The 27,676-nt window shown below is 33.8% G+C and overlaps 1 protein-coding gene across 1 annotated transcript; it reads right to left on the reverse strand.

The window, feature by feature from the left end:
• Positions 1–576: 576 nt before the first annotated feature.
• Positions 577–27,255, reverse strand: LOC111504341 (circadian clock-controlled protein daywake). Its single transcript, XM_023158871.2, has 5 exons — positions 27,097–27,255; positions 15,278–15,527; positions 9,340–9,473; positions 5,973–6,122; positions 577–1,206 (listed from the first exon to the last, which is right to left on the reverse strand). Exons 1-5 carry the CDS (start codon positions 27,155–27,157, stop codon positions 1,055–1,057), a joined length of 747 nt encoding a protein of 248 aa, XP_023014639.2. The 5' UTR covers positions 27,158–27,255; the 3' UTR covers positions 577–1,054.
• Between the last annotated feature and the right edge of the window lie 421 nt (positions 27,256–27,676).

Consider the following 27,676-nt stretch of genomic DNA (forward strand, 5'->3'; position numbering starts at 1 on the left):
CTTCCGCGCTAATGTTCTGTGCTTAAATGCAATTACAAGTCAGAAAATAACTATCGCAAATACATCCCAAATGTCTGACGGTGACAAAGAGGTGTGTTTCCTAGAATTCCACCTTGACAACAAATTAAATTGGAATGGATATACGACATCGTTAAGTCAAGTCGTTATTCAAGTCTCGCTACGCATTGAGAGGACTAAGGAGTTTACTTTTGAATGATGTGTTGAGAATTGCACATGTAGGTATGGCACAATGCCACATAAACTGTGGAATACTGATATGGGTTGCTTCCCCACATGCAAGTGAAGTATTCATTCTTCAAAAAAAGATAATGAGAGATTTAGAATAGATGGTACATATTTTCAAATATAACAAAAATTGTAATTTGAGGTCAATAAAATTTCTTCTCCTTTCTACTTCTATCAAATTCAAATTCTCACGAATGTCTCCAAGGGAACTCTTGATATATATTGGATTCAATCATAGAATATTATTTTTTTGCTACAAAATATTGAGAAATCTGTGTTTTTATCATTGAAATGGTAGTTATCTGGACGGTGAATAATAAAAGACAATGGTAAAAAAACATGTTTTCTTGAAAAAGAATGGAAAACTAATTATAGATTCAATATAGAAATGCATTTCAACTCCAGTATATTGATTATTGTGATATGAAAATTTGAAAAAAATTTATATCGATTTGAATGTTCACAACCTGTTTTTGAGAGAAAGTGAATTCACTTTTTTTTGAAAACTACAAACATTTAACTCAAATTCTCATTTATAACTAAGATGTTTGAAAACTATAATAATAACAAAATCAATAAAGAACAGTATGTTAGTTCAGATAGAATTTTTGAAGTACCTTTTCACCATAAACTTTTCAAAAGTCACCAACTAATTTCAGATCTAAATTCTGATTTGACCCAACAAATTATTTCTGAAAAGGCTTAAGAATATAAGAAGAGTGGCAATTGTGTGTGGAAAGTGAATTTTTGAGAATTTGCTGCACAAGAACATATCTTTTTACAGTTTTCAAACAAAGCTGACTAGTTTTCAAGCAGGTAACCATTCAGATGCTGGTAGAGTAGCTAGGATTTCATCAGACATCTCTATGAAGAAGTCCTTGGTCCATTCAATGAAAATGGGATTGACGGCGTCCAAAACTCGTCTTGGATTTTCGTTGAAGAACTCGGTAATCAGATCAGCTGAAAAATAAAATGATTGGTGTTTGAGAATTGGTTTTTCCGCCAACTAGCTGTCTGTTTCAGGCTAAAAGAGGTTACTATTTTTATCTCAAAAAATACCACTGAAATAAAAATCACAATCCAGTTGAATTGAATCCATCCACCCCCTAGGATTTTCAAGAGTTACTGCTTTAATCGAACAATTCGTAATGATAAAGTACAATGACTGTAGAGGCATGGATGATTACCTTTCTAAAAAAGTAAAGTTAGCTCAACAACTTAAAGCAATCGACCACGAAATAAATGATGGTGTCTTAGCTGCACTCATCTCTGTAAGTCTTCCGGATTATTACAAACCGTTGATCATGGCTTTGGAAAATTGTGGTGCTCAACTTACAACAGACTTGGTAAAAGAATATCTTTCTGCAGAAGCAGTCAAATTTGAAAACAGCAAGAAAGAACCCGCCTTCCTAATGAAGAAAGGACCAGTTATCTGTCATAAAGTAAGTCATCTGTCAAAAAACTGTAGATACTCGAAAAGAAGTGAAAAGACCAATGTTGCTTCATATTAATGAATCCGGTTTGATTATGCATTTTTCAGTCCTTGGTATTGGAAATCTCATCCGAAATGACTGGTATATTGATTCAGAAGCATCTGTTTACGTTACTGGCAGAAAAGATTGGCTCAAAAACCTTAAAGCAGTTGGAAATCAAGATACAATAGTTAGTACATCTGGAGAGAACTTTGATATAGAAGAAATTGGTGAAACTACTGTTCTTTTGAATGTCAATGGATATGAAGTCCAAACTCCAATCCGTGACATAAGATATGCACCTGGACTTGAATTCAATTTAATTTCATGCCGACAGTTAAAAACTACCTTTGAAAATGATGTATGTCAAATATCAAACATTTCTACAGGAAAAGTTATAGCAGTTGCAAATTTAACTGAAAGTGGGCTTTATAAATTGGATTGCATACACCAACGTGAAGAAATAATATGTTATACACAATCACACAAATGTTTGTCTTATGATATTTGGCACCGAAGACTAGGACATTTGAGTGCTGGTGGTATGAAGTTACTACAAGATGGATTTGCCGAAGATCTCTGTTTTGATAAATATTACAGTGAAAAATTGTATGACAGTTGTATTCAAGGAAAACAAACTAGAAAACCATTTCCGAAAGGTAAGGCTATAAGAGCCAGTAGAAAATTGGAACTCATCCATTCGGATATTTGCGGACCGATGTCAGAAAAATCAATTGGGAAAAAATTATACTTTCTCACAATTACATATGATTTTACCCTAAAAACAGTCGTTTATTTCCTAACTAAAAAAAATGAGGTGTTAAACAAATTTGAAGAATTTTCAGCAAAGGTTGAAACAAGTACGGGTATTAAAATCGCCGCTGTTAGAACTGATAATGAAGCTGAGTATGTGAACCGAAATTTTCAAGAATATTTACGCCAAAAAGGTATTCAACATCAAACAACAGTTGAATACATGCCACAACAAAATGGTGTAGCGGAGAGGATAAACAGAACTCTAGTTGAAAAGGCCCGTTCAATGTTGCAAGATGCAAATTTATCTAAAGAATATTGGGTAGAAGCAATTAATACGGCTTGTTATCTGAAAAACAGAAGTCCTACTATTGCAGTTCATGACAAAACTCCAGAAGAAGCGTGGAGCGGACGAAAACCAAATCTGGAAAATCTACGAATTTTCGGCTGTATCGCGTATGCTCACATACCCAAAGTGAAGAGAACAAAATTTGACTCTAAAACACAAAATACTTTATTGAAGGTTATTGCGAAGATTCCAAGGCATACTGGCTGATAAATATGAAAGCACAGAATGTACGTAAGGCGCGTGATGTTATTTTTGACGAACAAAAAATGGCTTCAACTAGTCTCTATTCTTCGGGAAAAGTGTTTGAAGAAGCATATTGTGATGACAATATTTCCGAAACATATCCTACAGAAATGAAAAACTGCAATTTGAAGATATTCTTATTGAAAATGAGCAAGCAAACCAAGAAACTAATGGAGAAATCAAGCAACGTCCAGTATGTGATACTAATGATTGCCTAAATGAACCAATAAACGTAGAAAACGTATCCAAGCAACCAGAAAACAGGTACTCTTTACGAGAACAGAAACTGCCAGAAAAATTCAATGATTATGTCATGCAAGCTGTCATAATAATGGAGGCAGTTAACGAACCAAAAAATGTTCATGAAGCTCTCAATAATTGTGATTCTGAGCAATGGATAAGAGCGATGCAAGAAGAATATTCTTCTCTAGTAAAAAATGAAACCTGGGAGCTCGTAATTCTTACCGAAAACTGAAAACAAATTACATGTAAATGGATTTTCAAAACAATAAAAAAAAGATGGAAAAGTATTAAAATACAAAGCTCGTCTTGTCGCCAAAGGATGTTCCCAAATGTAAGGTTTGGATTTTGAAGAAACATTTTCTCTCGTTGTTAAAGGTACAACACTCAATTTTCTGTTAACATTGGCAGCTTTGAATAACTGGAATATTCATCACATGGATGCTGTAACGGCATTCCTTCAACCAGAATTAATAGATGCTGGAATATACATGGAGCAGCCTGAAGGTTTTGAAGAGAAATGCGACGGAATCAAGAAAGTGTGTGGACTACGAAAAGCGTTGTACGGCCTAAAACACTCCAGTCGTCTTTGAAACCAAAAATTGGATAAAGAAATGGAAAACATTGGTTTACTTCAAGCTGATTTTTACGTTTGTGTGTATTATCATTTTGAAAAGAAAAAATCATAATAGTAGTCATTTATGTGGATGGCCTCCTCTTATTTTCAAATGACAATGACACACATAAATGGTTTAAAGAAGAACTTATGAAAAAGTTTTAAATAAACTACCTTAGTGAAGCCAGTTACTGTCTGGGTATTCATATCACAAGAAACAGACAGTCTGGGCAAATATTTTTGGATCAGGAAGCTTATATTAACCAAATTTTGCAAAAATTTAACATGACTGAGTGAAAACCAGTTTCAACCCCTTTGGATGTTGGCAAAAAACTCAGCCTGTTCATGTGTCCTCCAAATATTGAAGAAAAGGAGATGATGAAGAATGTGCCATACCAGATGGCGATTGGAAGTTTATTATATGCTGCTCAATCTACTAGACCTGATATAGCATTTGCAGTGGGGGCTCTGAGCAAATTCAACTCAAACCCAGAACCAGAACATTGGACAGCTATCAAGAAAATTTTTAGATATCTTCAAGGTACGAATGGTACGAAAAATATGAAATTCATTTATTCGAGCGGTAAAGATAGTAGAATACATGGTTATTCCGATGCTGATTATGCAGATGATAGAGATGATAGGAAATCAACAAGTGAATATATTTTCAAATTCGCAAATGGCGTGATCAGCTGGTTAAGTAAAAAACAACAAACCGTTGCAAGATCTGCAACTGAAGCGGAGTACGTTGCGTTCTCTCATGCAACACAAGAAGCTCAGTGGCTGCATCAAATTATTGAAGAAATTCAACTAACTGAGACAAAGTATCCAATCATCATATATTGTAATAACAAGAGTGCAATAGATCTGTCAAAAATTGCTTCTCATCACGCTAGAACTGAACATATTGATGTTCAGCACCATTTTGTCAGAGAAGCTGTCAGAAATAAAAAAATTATCGTCACAAAAGTTTCCACTGAGAAAATGGTTGCAGATTCTTTAACAAAAGCAGTCAACAGAAGAAAACACGAGTGGTGCAGATATCACATGAGGATTTCTACTTCTGTATTGGGCTCCTCATCAAGTGGGGGTGTTGCAGAATGAAGATTGTTCCTTTATGATGGATGAGCCCACTGTATATAACTATGTTGTAGTTGTTATTTAAAAACATTCGAGTTTGTTCACTTGTCAAAATATACGTTCCAAAAAGTCATCAAGTATATTTAATTATATTCAATCTTATACAAATTGTATCAGTTCCGCTGAGCAACGTGTCACGCGCTTCGCACATTTTACGGTTGCCATAATCGTCCTACCGAGAGGACTGTTCGAAATGTGGAAATTGAAGATCGACCAACAACTGTACGGTGACAAAACGCAAGATCCACCCGAGGAAGTCGATTTCGCATACCTCATAAGAACTTGGCCTTTCGCAGACCACAACTTGATGAATTTTGCATCGTGACTTGAGCCTGCACCCGTACAAAATTCAACTGATCCAGGAACTGAAGGTAAACGACCACAGATAACGACGTGTGTTCGCTGAATGGACTCTGGAGAGGCAACTGACCCTGATTCTCATCGAAAAATCATCTTCAGCATGAGGCTCATTTCTGGATGAATGGGTATGTGAGCAAACAGAATTGTCGAATTTGGGACAAAACCAATCCACATGAGATCCATGCATCCCAAAAATGGCACTGTTTGTATGGATTTTGGGCTGGCACGTTATCGGTTCATATTTATTCGAGAATGACGGTGTCCAGACCATCACTGTCAATGGCGAGCACTGTAGGTCAATTATTATCAAATTCTTCTGTCTTGAATTGGATGTGGTTTTAACAAGATGGCGCTTCGTGCCACACAGCTCATGCCACATTGGATATTCTGCACGAGCGATTTGAGGGTATGGTCATCTCACGTGGAGGTGATGGGAACTGGCCACTAAGATCGTGCGATTTGACCCCGTTAGACTTTTTCTTGTGGAGTTTTTTTTCTGTCATGATTTTGACAGTGAAAGGTAATATGTAAAATGAATTCGAACGGTCCTTACCTGCGTATTGCATTTCTTTAGTCTTAGAAGTTAACTTGATCTCGCCATCTCCAATTGTTATTTTGGTATCCAATTTGTTGGTTTTGAAATATTCTACCCCATTTTTGGTATAGGTTTTCAAACTTCCCTTGACGAACATCTGGGTGTTAGCTGAAACGAATAAATATTTCATTGGTATATCTTCTGACAAACCAACCAACTTGATTCAATCTTTCAATAAAAGCTTCGGAGAGTTATAATCTAATTCTGAATTTTGACACATTAAACTTCCTAACAAAGCAGTTAAGTAAATGGAAAAATTGCAACATTTGTATTTAATTGTTGCGATAACGTAATGAAATCAAAGGATATAAATGTCTAGGTCACTTGCTTGGCAGAAAAATTCGCACCATTTCTCAAGAATACTTTCGCAACCCATTGCATTATAGAACTTAAATATCATATTGACTTTATAATTTTCAGGGCTCAACAAGAGATTGGTGAAAAAATTGTGTAATAATTCATGGCATTGAATTCAAGAATTTTCGTAAATTTGAATAACAATTAAAACAAAGACATCTAGAGAGATTGATTCATATTCCCCAACATAAATGAATTCTTTCACGTGTTACGTTAACCGATATTCAAAGGGCTAGGTATAAATTTTTGTTTATTCCATTAGGATACCAGTCTACACAAAAAAACCTTAAAAATTGATTTTATGGGATATTCGATTGAAATTTCGAGGAATTGAAAAAGTAGATTTCAGCCTACCTCTGCACCGTTTATCCTTCATTATTTACTTCCTCTTTCTTCTATTCTTTCAAATAACACTATTCTTCAGATAAGGGAGTAGTGAGAAGAAAGAAAGAAGAAGAATCCATTGTTATTATTCAAATAAAAGGAGTAAAAATATATCATATCACCCCTAGTTACATAAAGGGGAATATGCATCAAATTATATTCGTGCTCATCCAGGAGAAAGGTGGAGTGAACCATTAAACTACTTACTACTAATCACAATGGAGTTCATGAAATGTCACTCCAAACTCATCCAATAAAAATTTGAATGTTCGTTTTTTGTAAAATTTCGTTGAATGAGGTGCAAACAAAATAGATTTCATTATGTACATATAGATAACGTTGCTTACTTTACATTTACAGTAAATGTATCTGATTATACCACATCTGCATTAGGTTGGAAATAAACTTGTTATTTATACATTTTTTTATATCTTTAATTTTAAATAATTGAACCTCCAATATAATTCAGATTTCGCTCTGATTATTATATATTCCTCGTGTTTTTAATGAAAATTCGTTCATTTCAGAACCTCTTGACTCACTCAAATACTTGCAAGAGAGATGAGGTAATGAAAGTTTAATTAAATAGAAACCTTTCATTAGTATTGAGGAAATGACTTTGAAAAGAAACAATATACATACTAACTAACATTATAACAAGCCAAAGATTCATACAAAATCAGATAGGAAACCAAAATAAGAAAAAATCAAATAACCATCAACTCAATCTTGGTGCAGAAACGCATCTAAATGACTCCATAGAAGGAGTCACTATCTTCACCAATTCAATAAATAGTACTTCCGAACGCCTGCCTAAATTCACCATCACGAATTCTAAACAATTCAAATAGTGAAAGGGTATCTCTATCAATATGCCATGCCTCCATAGATTACTCTTCATTTTCATTCATTAGCTAATTGAAACAGATTAGTTGGTTGAAATCCTCCATATCAATAACAAGTTTCATGAACAATCATCAAAAAAACTTCAGGTAGTTTATACATTCCAAAACACTGATTTTTCAGGGTATGATTTCCATATGATTCCATAAGAATAGGGTATTCTGGAACCACACCCAGAGTAGCGGTCCTGATATGCATATCCCCGTGAAGAATCAAGCGGGCTAAGTGAGTTGAACACTTTCTACAAAAAAGAGACTCTATCTAATAGCTCTCACTTAAGTAATCGCAAGCAACTTCATTTGGAGTTGAAGATCCATATGTGTTCTAATTCAAACTTCACGAAAAATCAACAGTTTTTGATGTGTTTCAAGTTTTATAAGAGAGTCAAGAAATATAATTTTCCAAAATTCATCTGTAGAACCATGCCGTGCAAAATTTTTCACTAAGTTTATATGTATGTTTTTCCTTTAGCTGTTGATGTCATTGAACTATTTAACGAAATAATAAAGAAAAGAGAATTGAAAGTTCCTATGTTTTTTCTCTTTTCTTCATCATGATTTCCGATCACATCCATCAATTTATTTATTGAAATATTGGTAATCATTACTGACCAATAAAATCAAGAAGCTTTGAGTCTGACAAGAAAGTTAATAGAAACTATCTGGTTATTCAATTTTTCATTTTCATCTATCCTTATTTAAATTTGTCGACAGAAGAACAAGAACAGCTAACTCCCATTTTTGTTTAACCTACTTCAACATAAAAATGTCACTTAGAAAAATTATTAAATACTTCCGTGCACATATTGATTTATCGAAAATGACTTTTAAGGTCTCTTCATTTAACTGATCTGTAAGTGGTACAAAACTTTTTGTGGGTTAGAGGGTTCCAATGGAGGTTTTACAGTAACTATGGAATAAGCCATTCATTGGTGGTCATTAAAGAATGCATTCTTGTTTCCTTGGAATTATATATTCAGAAATACAAAAGTGTGAAAAATAATTCTTTGTTTGAAGAATTTTTTTTTTCATTCTCAATGAAATTATACAGATTCTTTTGCAATCTTTGGAGCAGTTTGATATTGCATGAGTTATACGATCTAGTCATTTAAATGCTTTGAGATAACGAAATTGACAACTCATATTTCTAACGAATTATGAAAGATCCTCAAATAACTTAAGTGAATACATCAACATACTAGTGATACATCATTTAAGATAAGAGATTATTTCATCTCCATTTCAGTTATTTTCATAGTATTTTGATAAACCTATTCTTGACGATATCAAGAAATACTCTTATCTATGCACTGAAAAATCAACTATTTTGAAATAGATAACTCATATGTTCTTCATATATTTCAACATCGAATATTTTTTTCAAAAATCATTCTCTAGAACATTTTCCGAAATGCAAAACGCTTTGAACTCACTAATCAGTGAAAACAACAGGATTATTATGTGATGTCATCTATTCCAAAAATAGATCAGAAAATCACCATTTCAAATGTTGAATCAACTAATCTCGCCGTTATTTCACAATATTGATAAGAGATTTTTCCAAAAACTACTACGATTTCATCTCCAAATCGTGAGGTGTATACTATGGATCTTCATCAAGTAACGGCTGAATCAATCAGAAAATTGATAAGAGAGTCGTGAGAAATAGTTTGATGACTTACTGAAGTTTCCTTGGAAATGACCACTGCTTTCCAGCGGGATGATCAGAAGTTGTCCTCTAACATCGTAGTCCATATCCAAGTATAACCAGGGGATAGTAAGACGGATTTCACCTGAATGTTTGATAGGATCGGCCCTAAAAGTGCAAATAGATATAGTCAAGAGTGTAATCGAATAAATTATTTTTTGGTGGCATGTTCGATTTGGTTTTGGAAGTTTCACTTCTATTCATGCAGGATAGTTTTTCCAAACTGGTAGATTCAATTTTAGTCAATCAGTTCTATACCAAAAAAAAAGATCTCTAATTTTCATTCCACATTAGACCCCAACAATGAGAAAAATTTCAAAAATTACAGATAAAAAACAAGACGGTTCGATCATTCAGATTAGGTAGGTATGTTCAAAGTGATTGGGTCATTTCGACCCATAATTGCCACCGACGAGAGTTTATTGTGGCTCACGCCTATTCAAACTCTACGAAATGCATCCGGTTTCTCAATGAAGCCGATTACTCCATTTGGTGGGTGATCATTCAGATCAGACAGCATGAATGATACTCTTCCAAACATTGAAAAACCTACCTTCGTTAGGTATGTGTGCAACAAATATATGGCTTGAAAAATAGGTCTCCTTCAATGCATTTCAGAGAAGCGCCCCGCCCATTGGCTTCCCCCACAAGCTAGGAGACCTTCCCATTCAACCCAGGCATCCAGGTCGGAATCGTACTAATGGTCCATTTTCTGGGATATCCTCTACGACAACCTCATGGTAACTGAGATTTCAGTTGGTTGGTGGGGAATGAGGTCAGATGTTCAAGGTGCAAGATTTCACCTCAATGACCGCAGTCACCTCAGCTATACATGTAGAGCTTTTTCACCTCTAGCTCCTTAGTCAGATTCTGCTTCTGCTACTCGCTAATCAGTCAAGAGGACTCTTACCCAAGGAAAATACCTTCCCGTCAATATTTAGTTGTATTTCGTGAATAGGTCGTTATTGTCAGACTTCCTGACTGCCGATGAACTTTCCTTTATAATGAGTAATTTCGAATTGGGGTGAAAGTAACCAGGTTCAATAGAATGCCACAAAAACCCAGGCATCGGTTTTCCCCAAAAAGATGAATGCCTCCGAACCGGATACAATAATGTCAGGTCAGACAATTCCACTTTCTGCTTTGGTGAGTTTGTTGAGGGTTGAAATGGACACCAATATGTCTTGGCACATCAATGTCGCTGGAATTGCAAAAGCCGCTTCTCAAAAGCTTGGAACACTGTTCCGAACCAGAAAACTGTACACACCACAGCAACTTTTGATGCTTTATGAAGCTTATATCAGACCTTCATTGGAGTATTGTTCTCATGTATGGAGCTCAGCCCCTAAGCATACCCTGAAGCTGCTGCATTCCATCCAGAACAGAGCCATTCGCCTGATTGGAGACACGAACATCACTTGCAACCTTGATAGTCTGGAACATCGAAGAAATTTGTCTCTCTCCTATAGATACTTCCACGGGAAGTATTCAAGTGACTTGGCACATTTGCTTGTGTTTTGTTCTTGAAAAAAATTATAGATTTACTTCAGTTCATGAAGGTATGCACTAATTCCTCAAATGCCAAATTTCCCATTGTAAACTAGCTTTGTATGCTAACAAATAATTGAACTGTGAGCTGGTAGTGTGTATGAATTTCAAAGGGTCATGGATTCGAACCCAACTTCGAAACCCTGAAAATATTGTCGTGACGATGTTTCTAGTTAAATTCGATTCTGCTAGGCGGGGTAGTTATCAACATTATCCACTCAAAACACAAGGTTGATGATGAAAGTTACCTTTTAAATATCAAATGTGGTTTCTGGTAGTGGTTTTTTGGCAATTCAACTGTTTGATAAATGACAAACACTGCTTCGTTCAAAAATTGCATCTTGAAAAGTAAAAGTACAGGTATCCAGAAATTCATTTATTAATGTAATGTAATTAATAATAAAGCACCATCTAAAAGAGTGACTTGTGTTCACAAATTCATATATATTGACATAGTGTACTCATGTAAAATTTTTAGATATATAGATATGTTTATGTCTTATTTTTTTGATTGATGACCTATTCATTTTGTAGAAATTTATATCGAATATAGAATAAACAGAATAACTATATGTGTGTATATATATATATAAAAGGTATATCGTTTTATCCATTATTATTGAATATTCCGACTGTTTCCAGCATAATAAATGCTCATTTCTGATTCATTTATTTTCTGAAATTGATTTGGCAGCGGCTGTCATCAAATGCAGATTTCTCCACATCGAATTTTGAATATCAAGGCAGATCCGAAAAACCTGTAGGGTTCGTGCCGATCGCACGAGGGCCGGTCTTTTTGAAACCTAACTACACCGTGTACCTTTTTGAGATGATTTTCTGTCTAAGTTCCACTCCGGAACGAGGCAGGAGGCTAATACTTAAGGCTAAAGGCCTTTCAATTACCCTGAAATGGTGCGGGACTTGCTCGAATAGTGAGCCATTAAAAACAAGAATCTTCAGATTAGTCTTATATTATATTAAATTAAAAACAACAAGGAGCTTCAGATTAGTCTTATATTACAAAACAAATGAAAAAAGAATGAACGGGTATGTTTATAGACCATAACAAATAACCGTGTAAAACTATAACATAAAAGTCCAACAAAAACGAAAAGCATAAATGTTCGAAAGGTAAGATCAAAATTTAACAAGAAAGCACGTCTCAAATAGCTGATTGTCAAAGAAAAATTATCTCTTCATCAACTTGTGAAATGTTATATATTCTCTCATAATGTAGAATTCCAACTTGCACGAAAACGTAAATTACTCTATTCGCGTTTTGCGGAAATTCTGAAGTAATTATTTGGAATCGCCTGGCCCCCGTACTATTTTTTTAGCTTCCAACCCTGTGTGTACTAATGCTAGGATATTCACACATATGAAGGGGTGTAGTGTAATTTATTGCCCTGATATTGTCCCCAAGACGCAACAACAATAAGACAATTATTACAAAATTAAAATGACATCCTCTCTCTCTAAACCAACATGGGGGTTGGTAAAAATCCAAATTGGCTCACGATACTATACTGGGTTCTGGTCTCTCTCTCTCTCTCTCTCTCTCTGGTACTGTATCCGTGTGAAATACTGATTCATTCTAAGTTTTACCAAACGAAACAACAATTAACTCACTGATCGCAATTTTCCGTAATTCCACTATCGCAAAATCCCTTTTCGGAAGTCTCTTGTCGCAACTATCCCAGTTAACTCTCGATCGCAAAGGAATCTTTTCGCAATTGACTTTTCAACTTCTCTATCGCAATTCACTTTCGCAACCGACTTCCCGCAACTGTCAGATGGCCACTTCCAATTAACTTTCTCAACCCTCTTTCGCCAAGGACTCTTTTTGCAACTCCTCAATCGCAAAATTCCCTTCCGCAAAATCCCCTTCCACAAAATCCCTCTTCGCAACCGTCTTCCGCAACTGACTTTCGCGACCGTTTCGCGATCCTCTTCCGCAACTGTCCGATCGCTGAAATGCAAACTCGCAGCTTGCATCTTCGCGTTCCTAGTATTATAACTTATCAACAGGATACGTTTGTTTAGTCTATCCTGAACGAAACATAACCATTCATGATGCAGCCAAAGTTCAACAATTATAAATTAAATTCAACGCTTACTCTGTTGGAAAAATATCGATATCGAAAAACCGGGTGACCGACTCCCCTCTTTATAAATAAAATGATATTTTTCGTTAACTTTCGCAATGACAGTTATTACAACCATTTTCAAGAGTTACTTTATTTTATATTTATGTCTTATTGTTGCTTTTTTGTAAAGATTTTTAGACACTGTCTGCATTTGTCATTTGCAGGGAAAGTTTGCTTGTGTATGCTCGACTTGTTCATTATGGATCGCGAATCGCGGAATTTGACACTAGCTGACTGTTCTCAGGCAGTAATATTCCTCGAAAGAAGATGGAACTGTGGAATTGGTCGGAGGTTTGGAGTGAACACGTTTCACACGGAGTGGTGAACACGTTTTCGATGAAGAACCGAATCTAAAAATTTTTACCACTCTTCATTCACAGCAAGACTCCCAGAATGAATAATCTATGAGTTGGTCAACTGAGATCATTACAATATTTGGAGTCCTTCACAAGGAAAAAAACTCTGGGTTGTGATGGAAAACCAACTTGTTTGAAGTGCTTAGAAATAAATAATGTATCAGTATCAGTAGGAATTCCGTGGATATTTTTTTCCCAAATTCATATTCAAAATCATATTGATCAGGTTTAGAGACAAATTGACTCTCCTTTGGAATGCTCGGATATTAGTGATTACGCATCAGCAGATAATCTAGGACCTTTTCGTTATAACCTGCATGCACTGTCTAATCACAATGAGAACGCTTCATGTGGACATAACATACCAACCAAACTGCTGAAAGCCATACAAGGCAAATGATACAAATACAACAATCCACGAGTGCTACTAATTTCACCAATATGCCTTATTTTTATTAGTATCAATCATATTTGCTAGTTATTTTTTTCATAATGATCTCAAATATGCCACCTACCTATCCTTTCATAAAACGATTTGAAATCCCTGAAAGAACTAAAGAAGAAAAATTAGAAATGAATCAGAGGAGTATCGGAAAGGATATGAAGAATTGATTCCAAGTACAACATCAGAAACTGCTTCAGATCTGGAAACACTATCCTCAGCAGCCTCACGAAAAGCAGGACACCAAACGCGGACTGCGATTCCAAGAATTGCATTTACCGGATACCCTGTGAGTGCGGAAAATCCTATATTGGTGAAACTAAGAGGCCATTGAATGTTCACATTGCCGAGGACAAGAGACACACAGCGATGGGAAACCAGCAAATCAGGAATAGCAGAGCATGTTTGGACCCATCAACATAACATCGAGTGGTCCCAAGTTGAGATCATACGTAAAGAGGAACATTGGAACATTGTGAAGAGGAAAATCAAAGAAGCCGCATACATTTGTCCAACAACGTATTCAGTCAAGCAAGCGTAATTATACGCAACATATGGAAATCCATCATCTCCCACTAAACCAGTGAAGTGGAAAATGGAAAGCGGGGATAAGTGAAACTTCTCAAATGATCCATAAATAGTCATCTCTAGGAGGAATCAGTCCAGTCAGTCACCCGAAGATGATTGTGGATACTAAAAATCGAAACGTCGTGAAGTAACTTGGCTTAGAATCTCTTAACTTTCTATTTTTATTTTTTGTTCAATTGTTCTTTCACTTGTATCCTTTTTCACTATCATTTCTTTTCAGGTTTTTTTTGCTCAATATAATTATTATTTCCAACTATTCATTTTCAATTCTTCTTTTGTAGTTCTTTCAGGGATTTCAAATCATTTTATATAATATCGGACAATGGAAGTCCGAACTAATGAAATTCATCATGGAACATTGTCAATCACCGTCAATCAATCCTTATACTTTTGTTCACTCGATATCAAATACTTCGTTTCAGTTTTTCATGTTTGCACCTTCAAAATTCTGTCTATTCAAAAATCGATAAACTATTCATGAATGTTATAGTGGATAAAATTATTTCCAAATTTCTGAACATGTTAGTGTACACCTGCACACCCTATTAGGACTTTTGATTCTGAACCGATAGGTATTCGTGAAAAGTGACGCATAAAATTATTCAGCACAAAACATTCGCGATAGCTTCAAAACTGAAAAGTGGACAACTTTATTCTATTCTCAAATATTTGAAACGACAATTAACTGCTTTTTTTGATCAACATCATTTCTAGAGTGAAATGAGCTTATTACGAAAAAATTACTTTCTTCATTCAACACAGTCAATGTAGTACCTAGTTGGAAAAAAATGACTGAGCTTCATCTTCATACCGTACATGTTTTGAACTTACTTTAAATCGTCAATGATGGTATTTTTGAACCCTAACACTGTTATATCCTTGCAAACGGCGCTGATGCTCATCAATTCATTGATGGTTCTGTTGACAGACATATACGGTAGTTTGAAGGGATCTACAGGAGGGACGTCAAGTTCCGGAATTCCCTTGACGAAGTACTGTCGCACACTTTCAAATCCTTCCCAGACGCATTTTTCATATTCTGGGTCCGACTTCTGACAAGAATATTTCTTGAGGTATGTTGCTGAAAAAGTAATTGGAGGTAATGAATGTGAAGAAAATATTCAGCTATAAGTTTGGAATTCAACCTAACCTAACATAGAATTGGAAAGTATCCATAAATCAAGTAGAATTAGTTATGCCGCTTTCTATGCACTCATGTGCCAAGCGATATAATTCGGTAAATGTATTTTCCTCATCACAGATCCCTCTGAATTTGGGATATAGGACTTCACCGATATAGATAACTTCTATAACTTATTGAAAAGACGAGATTGGAGATAGAGATCCGAACAATATCTCTAAATAGCAACAAACGAAACCTGAGTCTTCTATTGGGTCTCGAATTTTCATTATGGTCCAAGATTCCGGTGCCGCCAGATCTATGTCAACCCTAATATCCTGACAATAAATGAAATAGTACGTAGTTGAGAACCATGCATTTTTGCTTACTTGAAAGCTTTCTTTTTTTTACAGATATCAGAAAATATGTCCCTGTCTTCTCCCATTGAGAATGTACTTTCAAATTTCAATATTCTAACGTATATTCATTGCAAATGAAGTGCTAGTCGAATTCTACGGTATCTACGTGTGACTTCCGCACTGTTGACACATTCTGAAGATAATTCCGATTACTAATAGTGATCTTACCCCTTGATCCCCTGATCCCGAAGTTTGCATATATTTGGAATTTTACATTACTCTAGTTATTGTAAAAATATTGAATTCATTGCGATAAGGTAGTTTTTGTTGCTGCGGGGTCTTGAACTATTACTGTTTAATAATAAAAATGTAACAAAAGAACCCACCAGAATTTTACAGTGTCCAACTTTACAGTGAAATTTTATAACAAGAAAATGCAGACTTCCAATCGCTCTTCTGTTTTGAGGTATCAGGATATACCATTACATTGAAATGAAAGTAGCTCTATCTAACTTGGCACCAAGTCAGCAATCTTACTTATCTGTGGGGAAAATTGAAAATTAACAAAACGGTTATTTCTTTCAAACGAATCATCAATTTCAGAAATTTTAACTTTCTTCTCCGTAAAAAATTCTTAACAGTTTGTCAGTATTTCAAAAGCACAACAATAATGGCAATGGTTGCTCCGACATTACTTTCAAGGACATCAAGATAGGAGAAAAACTGTTACAATTAGTAATTCCTTAAAATGATTACAAAAATTGACAACAACCTCACAAATCCCCCAAACGCAAATAAAGATTTCAAAATCGGATCCACCAAAATTAAATAAAATGTTCTGAATGTAGAAGAGCATCAGTAGGAAGAAAAAATGTTTCAAAAAAGTTTAACGATGCCGCATGCGAACCTTTTCGGAGATACCGAAAATCAAATGATAGGAAAAACCATCTCCACTGTTAGACTCGCGATTAGTTTACCGCGAAATGTGATATTACGAATCATTTTTTAAAGACAAAACACAAGCACTACAGGAAAATCTTTAAGAAGCTCTGAGAGCAGTTCCTGCACAAAAGTACCGATTCACATTGGATTTCAACCGCTGGAGATTGAATACATTTGGAAAAACGTTCTCAAGAAGTTTATTCCACATAAACGCCGTTCTACAGATGAAAGAGTCCTTGAACAGTGAAGGTCGAGGTGAACACTTCTACACATCTATAGAAGAGGGACAAATCCCCAATATTTCTTCGATGTTCCAGACTATAGAGGTGGCAAGTGATGTTCGTGTCTTCAATCAGGTGGATGACTCTTTCCTGGATGGAATCCAGCAGCTTCGGGGTATGCTTTGGGACGGAGCTCCATAAATGAGAACAATTATCCAAAAAAGATCTGATCTGAGCTTTGAAAAGCATCAAAATTTGATGAGGTGTGTACCATATTGGTGTCCATTTTAAACCCCAACAAACTTATCGAAGCAGAAAGCGGAATTTTGGAGAAAACTGATGCCTGGGTTTGACCAGCAAACTGTTAGGTCACACGCGATCAAATTTCTCAGAAATATCAAGCGCAACAGCTCTTGACACTCCATGTTTCTCGATTGCGTTATTCCAAATATGGGTGACATACGATAGTAGGTCGCCTGTTGTTCTTTGTTTCCGGAAGCCATATTGATGATCGCTCAAGCTGTTAAAGCATTCCAAATATTTAAGGACATAGTGTTTTACGGCTTTCTCCATGATGTTTGATATCAAAACTGACACAATTGTGCATAAAAATGGTGTAGTTACTCTATAGGACGGTTACGTAAAATTCTAGTAATAAGACTTGTAATAAATTGAAAATACGAGCAATTAATATACTCTAAGTTTAGGTATTTGAAAACACGTTTTCGCTGCGATGGTTGCTTAAGAACTAGGTACTTACTGAGTACTATACAATTTTTTTTCAAGCTTTTACAAAAAAAAGGCTGAACCGTTGGTATTATAAGAAAAGTCAAAGTTTTGGGGAGTAGTACTAGTGGGCGGAGTTAAGGCGGTTCAAAATTTTGAATAGCAGGAGAAGCCAAGCATCTGGCTGGGCCTGCACCTTTCTTAGATTATAAATAGGCATTTGGAAAACCCACAACTTGTATAAAAAGTGCATCAGCAGGATTTTATAACATACGAGTAGAAGGCCCAGATCGTATACTTTCAACAAAAAGTTGAATAGGCGTTACAACAAGGTATCGAAAAGACTAATGAGAAGAAATATTGCCAAATATTGACTAGCAGTTCAGACAGAAAATATTGAAATTCTTACAATTTTAGGATTGAGCCTGCAACTGCCGCCTTTTTCAATCTGTCTGTACAACTGTATTATTTTATTGAAGTGACAGCCAAATTGCCGTGGAATTTCCAACTTGAGTTCCAGACCTGTAGGTACATTTCACAAAATATTTGTCATCACTCTGAGATGATTGCGGTCACAAATAATCTGAATGACCTAAAGAACTCGATTTTTCATTTTCAATGAAGGTATTCCTAATTGTTTGAGTCCTATATTTCAATGTAATAAACAAATATTCCAGTTCACTTCAGTACATATTCGTACGCATTTTCAGCTTATAACTAATTCAGTTCAGTTCATAACAAATTCTTGTGTCTTTTTATAATTCCTACAATGTCATTTTCATTTCTTTTCATCAACTTATCAGAACATTTCTGTTTTATAAGTGACGATGACACCGTATTACCACTTGTATTTTTTTTGTTAATGTAGTGTAAAATTGGAGGGATATATAATTTGGAAGAGCAAATCTGTCTGCAAATATTTTTTCTATGGTTATTTATATAGAAAGCAATGGTGGGAATCTTCCAAAAAAAGGAAGAAAGCAATTAATTTCAAAATAAACTCTTTACAGAGATGTGTAGATAATGCAAAGAAGTAACTTCCAGACACGAACTGGAAAAAAATACTCTCGAAACAACTACTTTCATAGGAACATTGTATTACAGGAAAGAAAAATTATTTTCGAAACTACTTTTATATGAACACTGGATTATACAAAAAACAATCTATTCGTTCCGTTTCACTGAATGGGACGGCATCTCTCAATGAAAATTAAGGTTTTACAATTTCCATCCATATATTAACGATCGTTAAGTGGCTATGTGAAAGTCACGTAACTCCTAGTCTTGCATAAGTCAATCCGCTGTATTTCGACATTATATAATATCAGATATAACATCTAGATGTAGGTATTGGTGTCGCAGAATATTTAGCGAGTTATATAATAATGGTAATGAATACACATAAAAAAGTTGAAGTTGTCGAACCTTTGATATAATGTCAATGTCGCCAAAAAGCAATTTTTGTTATCTATTCTTCCGGTAGACGCGGTAATAACCCACGAAAAGTTATCTTAGCGATATTGTAATTTTCTGGATATATTATTGTAATTTTTCTACTATGCGGGTTATTTCCATTCCATTGTGTAAGTGAGCTCAAAACACATATTTCGTTAATGCTTATAATATTGTTCACGACAATTCTGAAAAATGTAATTTTATATCCAATTCAGAGTCTCACGGTCAAAGTGAGATGAGCTGGGTTTCGATCCGTGTTCTGTGTTTTTGATCCTCGCTAGGATTATTTTCACGAGAGCCTTGTGTTTGGCTGTGATTTTGCAAGTTGTAACTAATACGACTTTGTATAAAAGAATGAAGCTACTGAAAGCAAACAATTACATATGGGTGACATATGTTTTCAAGGAATTAAAATTTTTGCTTGAAAGCTATTATTTTAGAAGAATTATCGTTTCACTGATTTGATTTCAACTGCTAAAAGCTGAACAGAAGGGTTACGGTCCCAAATTCTTTTGAAAGTTGAAATCAGAGACTGATGTGAATGACCATTCCATGCTATTCTAATATATTCATTGACACCATCAATGTTATTCTTAATGTTCTATCGGTATGAGATATATTGATTATTTTACGAATTCCAGCTGAATATTCAAAAAAGTATCACTTCTATAAAGTGCATTTTGATTAGACGCATACATAGTTTGGCGGACGGGTTTCCAAAATAATTGAGTCCTACATTGAGAAAATCAAATTGCTTATGTTAACTTGCATTTTACTACAATTTTTTCCTAGCAAAACTAACTTCATAATCAGTCTGTCTGCGAAACCAATCAGTTGGATCATAGACAGTATACTCATTTTGGAAAGTGATTGTCACAGTTTCATTTATTTCCAAAGGATTCCTTTAAGATTTAATCTGGGACCATTATTATTGATAATGTTTTTCGAAGGTCTAGTCAACATGCTGCGACTTGCTGTCACTTATATAGAGAATTATAATTCATTGGTTATCTTTATCACCTGAAGACCCCAACTTAGTTGGTGAAACCCGGGTCGAGACGAATATTATTCTTCCTCAGAGGTCCCAGTTGTACCTTTCATTATAATTTATGATCGAGAAGCTATTATAAATGTTATATGCCCATATGATTCTTATAAGATCACATCTAATCAGGCAAGTTTTTAATCTAATTAGATATATCTCTATTGTTTTCCAAACTCCATAATAAAGTTCTAATCAAGAATGTTTCCAGTCCTGGAATTTTTAAATTATCTAACCAAGATACCATCATGACTCGTTTTGCACAAATGAAAATACTTCTTCGAGACAGCTCCACAATTCAACTCCGAAATCCACATTAACAATATGAATACTTTGGCAACAAGTCAATGGCATGTATCAATTTAAAACTGCGTTCAGTGTAGCTCTTGTTCAATTCATGTATAAATATGAAAATATAGGTAATATTTTTCTCGCAAGGAGAATGGTGATGTACCATTGTTCAATTGTCTTCACTAGATTGAATTGGGGAAAACGGGGAAAACCCAAATTGGGAAGATCTTTTTCTTGAAGATGATTACTTGGTGATCGAAACACGTGTCGAGGTGTTTGAAGGTGATTGACAATGTTTCGTGATGAATTTCACTAGTTCGGACTTCCATTGTCTACTATATAAAATGATTTGAAATCCCTGAAACAAGTAAAAAAGAATAATTAAAAAAGAATAGTTGAAAATAACAATTATATTAAGCAACAATAAACCTGAAATGAAATGATAGTGAAATAACCTACAAGTAAAAATATAATAATTGAATAAATAAAAATTAAAGGAATGAAAAAGAAAATAATATTAAATTATTTTTTATTCCTTTAATTTTTATTTATTCAATTATTATATTTTTACTTGTAGGTTATTTCACTATCATTTCATTTCAGGTTTATTGTTGCTGAATATAATTGTTATTTTCAACTATTCTTTTTTAATGATTCTTTTTTACTTGTTTCAGGGATTTCAAATCATTTTATCAATGGAAGTCCGAACTAGTGAAACGTGTCGAGGTATTAAAATAACGGTTTGGTGTTGGGAAAAACTCCAGTAATATTCAATACTACACCAAAGGTTCCGAACAATGCATCACAAATCATCAAGTAATTAGTTTGAATATCCGTTTCTGTTGAAACAAATAAATTTCAAAGTCTTATATTTCATCTCATGATTGCATGAAAATATTTACAGTTGGACAAAGCAAAAAGGTAAATAGTTCACCAGGGCCACATTTCCACGTTATGCCAGAGAATGTGAGATGAACTTCCTACTCTTGACGGAATGAAAAGAAATTCATTAACGGCTCAAGCAGATCCATCAGGTATGGTAACTTTTATTAAGATAAGACTATTAAGATATTCATCGCAGTTATTAGTTACTCTAATATTGTTAAAAATTTCTAATGATCTGATATGAAAAAAATTACTGTAGGACACTACTATGAAGTAGGTATCTATTGAATTGAAGGAGTTATATTTTTAGTGGAGATTAATTTTTGGGTATAGGTATCTATTATGTTGAAATTTGCATGTGTCCGAGAAGAATACATTTTTTCCTAACTGATTTCACTGATTTCACATGAGTAGTAACAAAGTACAAACATATTTCTCTAATCATCATGAACATAAAAAGTTTTTCAAGGAATCAACATGTTCCTAAGTACCGCTTACGTACCAAACTACACGTTTTCCTTTTCAATAATAGTGATATCTTCTTCTTCGCGAAATGAATAACATATGATTGTGACAACGAAAACCTGTCTTCTCAAGGATGAAAAACAATGTTGAATAATAATATTTGGAACATAAAATTACCTGAAGTTAATTCCCATACCAGTGATCTAGCATGGTTTAAAATTCAAGGAAATCCCCGTTGAACGTTTATTCTATGCTCGTTCTGCAGTGAGATAAAATAATGTTAGGCTTTTTTGATAATCTAATATTTATATAATGATAATGATATTTATCATTAAATGTTGCTTCACTTTTTGTAAGAACCTAAAGTCACTTGCACTCTTTCGTAAATTAAATCTATCAATCTGAAAGTAAAACTAGCATTTTTCCGTGTGAGCAAGTTATATGCAACAATCATTTTATTTTTTATTATATATTTTTTCGAGTTTCCTACTCAGCACTGACAAGGATCTGAGATATATCAAACCTTATACAGAGTACTTCAAAGCAAACTTTGATTTTTGTCAACTTCAGTTAAAGATTTTTTCAAACAGTTTTCTCATTCTGAATGAAAGTACTTATACCAATATATTATATATTATTCCTAGCCTTCCTTTTATTATTTACGTAACATTTTCAAAATGTTTTCCACTTCATTCTGTACATTTTCTACATCTCTTCAAAAAGTTTTTCCTCACGCGTCTCAGATGTAAAGGTATAATTCGTCGAAATCCCTCACCAATTCTCAATTGTATGTCTTCATGTGTCGTAGAAACAACGGTTTTGTGGGACGATGCAAAATGAAATTACAAAAAATTAAAAATTCCTGAGAAGCATTCCATGTACCTGGATGGATTTGTCAATATGCACAACTGCCATTATTATAGTATAAAGAAACACAAACATGTTAACGATCATCAACATAAATGGAGTCTTAATGTATGGAGCGATCTCCATGTTATGTAATTATGTTGATGGAAAATATTTTTCCAACCAAAAATTGAATGTTCCTTTGATTTCTCAGAGGAGAATTTCCTAGGTTGATCGAACACCTACCTAATTACATTGAAGATGTGTCTTTAGTTAGATTAGGCACCAGCACATTTTTGGAGGACGTAGAAGAGGAGTCGGATGTAATGTTTCCTGATAAGTGGATAGGATGAGAAAGACGTATTCCTCAGCCGCCCAAGTCACCAGACCTGACATCATTAGATTTTTATTTATGAGGGACAGTAAAATCAGAGATTCACCGTTCTGCCGATATTACATAGGAGGATATGAAATTAACGAATATTTTTTCTTCTGAACCGCGTGAGAACAAACTTTTAAAAGACATTCAGAAAATTTACAGAACAAGGGAGACATTTTGAAAATGTATCCTGATTTATTTTTTGAAAACATTTTGAAAAACCCAAATAATGAAAACACTGGAAATGAAATATTTCATGTTGGTATTCCAGTACAAGTATTTGCAAAAATCGCATAAACTGAAGTTGACGAAAATGGAGGTAACATTTAAAGTACCCTATATGGATATTAATATTTCCCAGATTATAACATGTTATTTCGTTGTTTTCTGAGCCACTTCATCAGACAACTCTCAGATCTTTGATAAAACAGCTTAATTACAGTTATTTCATTCAGAGCCGGCAATATTGACGCTTTCATGAACAAACTGATTGATGAATATTACTGGAGTTTTTTTTCCCCAACACCAAATCGTTATTTTTACACCTCGACACGTGTTTCGATCACCAAGTGATCATCTTCAAGAGAAAGATAAAAACTGTTTTCATCTTCAGTTCAGTTCAGTTTATATTTAGTAATATTCATTACTACACCAAAGGTTTCAAACAGTACATCATAAAAACTGATTGATCTATTAAAAATATTTGATAAAAATAATGTTACGGGTCACATTACGTGGTGATTTCAATCATTTTTGAGTATAATAATGTAACTATGGTAATATCGAATATATTTGAATCTTAGGGCTCTTGAAAAATATTTCAGATTCTACTAGAATTCATGGAAATTCAAAAACAGTCATTGATGATATTTTCACCAACTCCAGTGTCTAAAATGCTCATACGGCTCATCTGATAACAATTCAAATTAGTTGCGCAATCATTCTTTACATTCCTGACAGTTACAGAAAAGGAAATTTATTAAACAATGAAGTGTCTCGAACTATCACGCCACAAATATCTTCGCACACAACGTAACAGCATAAAAATAAAATATTCATTTTCAAAAACTACACCTCACGATTTGATCTCCACAAACTCTATTTGAAAAATATATCACAACATGTTTCGCTAGCACAGTAGCTTTAAATTCAAATTACTTGACACTTGACACTTTTGAAATTACTATGGATCTTCATCAAGTAACGGACGAATCAATCAGAAAAAAAAGAAATTTAGGTTGCTGATGATGATGATGGGGTATTTTTTGACAAATAAAAACTGACAAGATTATTTCCCTTCATAAAGGAGTCGTCAAAATAGATCCCAACAATTATTGGGAAATTGGCCATGGTTGGCCAAGAAGTATATGTATTTCAGAAGCAGGGATTTTTTTCAGTGCAATCAACTTTGCACTGAATGCCGTTTGGTTTTAGAAATGATACGTATACTCTGATGCAGTGATGAGATTTTTAGATTTTGTAACTGAGGGATTGAGACACTTACAAACTCTTTAGCTATTTTTGCAGATCTCAGCAAAGCATTCGATATTGTCAGCCACTATATTCTTATAAGAAATCACTATCAATATATTGTAATAATCGAACCAGCAAGACTTTTCCAATAAACAATGGAATTTCCCAAGGCTTTGTGTTGAGGCCACTAGTTTTTAATATACATAAGTTATCTACTTTGCGGATTTTTCAACACTGATTGTGAGAATTAATGATAGATCATCAGTAATTTACGAGTTGAAAGGTATACTACATCAATCCACAGAGTGGTTCACCGCTAATAAACTGATGCTCAATGAAGTGAAACCAAAACACTCATTCTTGGAAAGGAAAACACTGTTCAAAACCACATTCGACTTTAATGACACAACATTGAAATAAGTTTGCGCAGTTAACTAGCAGTTTGTTCAAATCGATATTTGCAATCAGAAGCCAGAAAACTATGAACTTCGAAACTACTCTCTCTGGAATGGAATGTGTCATAGTATCATGATATATGATTTCATGATTCGCAAACATTCGCTTGAAAAATTTGAACTTCAAAATGGCCAAACTCTTGGAGCAATTTCAAATACATTGTGAAGTGGAAACGTCCATTTCCACATAGGGTGGTGATTATGTCACCAAAAAAAATAAGGACCAACGTTATTTTCATCATAACTCACTTAGTTTTGATGTCAGAGACTTCTTTGAAAAACAGAAATTGAGTTTTTTCAACCGTTCAAAAAAGGTATATGGGTATCTCTTCTCCTGACGAATGAGAACCAACATTCAAGAAGCTTTTACTCCATTTGTATTGAGTATACAGACATCATAAACTTCATAAGCTTCATTACAAAAAAAATCATAACATTATGAAGACAACAATAGTTATTTATTAAACAAGTGAAAAAAGTATTAGATTTTAGGTCGAGGTTGTGTTGTGACAAAAAACCGAGAGCTAAAATCTGATTTTTTCCCGTGTATAATACACAATTTTTTTCTGTGACGGGAAAAACAACGATTCAATATTGAAAAATTTTATTTCTACCTTTACTTATGTATATATATATATATATATATATATATATATATATATATATATATATATATATATATACATATATATATATATATATATATATATATATATATATATATATATATATATATACATATATATATATATATATATATATATATATATATATATATATATATATATATATATATATACTCACTTTTTTCACGGAGACCGGTGAAAAAAGTAATTTTATGAAAAGTGACATTTTGTTACCTTTCATCAGAGATAAAATGTCAAAGTTTTTTCCCGTCACAGAAAAAAAGTATTTTTTTCATACCGACCTAGTCAATTTGTTTATAAACAATTTATAAACAAATGGGGCTGAAGCGAAAACATTTTTCGGAAAATTATTTCGTGGTCTTCAATGAAGACGCACGTCAAGTAAAATATCAATAATTACCTAGCTTTCTCAATAATTCACTTCAAGTTTTTTTACGAGAATCAATTTTTTATAGTATTCAGAATATTTCCTAATTTTTTAAATTTTCAAATTAATATTTAATATTCAAAAAATTATTTTGTCTGGCTTACTCGCTTTACTCGGCGTTAAATTAAAATTATAAATAGTTTCGGGAGTTGGGACTTTTTTTGGAAATTTCTTCCTTTTTCAAGGATCTTTTTTTCAATTCCTCAATTCTTTGTAGTTTTTAAAATATTCGCAAAAATCTGTATATCTTTATTATATCCTAATTTTTCATCATTTCCACTTGAAAACTAGACTATCTGGGTCCTAAATAAGTAGCAAATAAGTAGATATGATTTCCTGAATAGGAAGATTATCGTGATATCGAAAAGCTTATGCAATGCTTAATTATGACAAGTGGATCGAAAAATGAATGAATGACGAATAATTTGCTTGTAATAATTTAGCTATCACCAAATCATATTATTCAATTTCAAGCATAAGTATAAATTGTTGTTTCTTGTTTTGAGTGGCAAAAAAATCAACGTGACCCTGAATATCAATAACATCGCTGATTTGTGGACTTTGAATAAACGGCATAGGAATAATTATGTAGTAATTATGCTCTAATTGATTCGTAATAGACTTGCAAAAATATGTTGAGATTTTTGAAAAACTTTAAGGTTTGACATAATCAAAGAGCATTGATTCAAATCATTTCATAATAGAGAAATCCAAATAAGATTTTAATAGTTAAAAGAGAACATAATCAATGAATAATATCTACTTTTATCATTATACTTATTTTTTGTGATTTTGAAAAATTTTTGAAACATATATTTCTCATAAAAAATATTCATCCAATTCTAATTTCAAGAGTATTCGTAGCAATTTCCATTAAACACTTCAACCAACATCTGAAAAGTATTAAGAATACATACGTAATACTTTGGATTGGGTCAGGTGCAGTAAAGCACAGCACACTATAACGAAACACTTCATGGCGAACGAGTTGGGTTTCAATAAGAACCTTCAATTTTTCAATCGTTAATATAGCAAGATTTCTCCATATGCATAACCCGCCTTACCTCTACTTATTTCCACCTCTCTTTGTTTTAGTCGGGGATAGTCACAGGATGATGATGATGACACCAATTCACTGTTGTCTGACTGAAAATTGTTGATATGGATTTTGATGATTTCTCATTTGTGATGAATTTTATTCTCATATAAATGAATAAAAGTTTTTTATAACCAAACAGTTGAAATATTCCGTTACTTCAATAACTCCGTATGAATTTGTCATGTTGTTCAATTTACAAATGGGTCTGAGCCTAGTAATGATAAAGAATGGCTAAAGTCGTCATTATAAACAATACATGATAACCGAAATAACAAGGAAGCAAATACAAGCTAAGACATGACAGTCAAGAGTGTATCCAAAAAAATGCAATGATTAGTCAATGTTTGTTAATTTCATAACTGACCTTTCTATTATAGCAACTGAAGATGTTTCTTTTA

The sequence above is a fragment of the Leptinotarsa decemlineata genome, unplaced genomic scaffold (genome assembly GCF_025532065.1).
Source record: "Leptinotarsa decemlineata unplaced genomic scaffold, Ldec_3_MD MMD2_tig00000133_RagTag_RagTag, whole genome shotgun sequence".
Classification (NCBI taxonomy): domain Eukaryota; kingdom Metazoa; phylum Arthropoda; class Insecta; order Coleoptera; family Chrysomelidae; genus Leptinotarsa; species Leptinotarsa decemlineata.

What these genes read in the sequence shown, in the direction of transcription:
- LOC111504341 (XM_023158871.2), bottom strand. Translation starts at nt 27,157, where the DNA reads ATGAAGTGTTTCGTTATAGTGTGCTGTGCTTTACTGCACCTGACCCAA. An exon ending in GACCCAATCCAAAGTATTAC is followed by an intron (nt 15,528 to 27,096) that starts GTATGTATTCTT and finishes TTACTTTTTCAG; the next exon opens with CAACATACCTCAAGAAATAT. An exon ending in TAAAGAAATGCAATACGCAG is followed by an intron (nt 1,207 to 5,972) that starts GTAAGGACCGTT and finishes TTTATTTTTCAG; the next exon opens with CTGATCTGATTACCGAGTTC.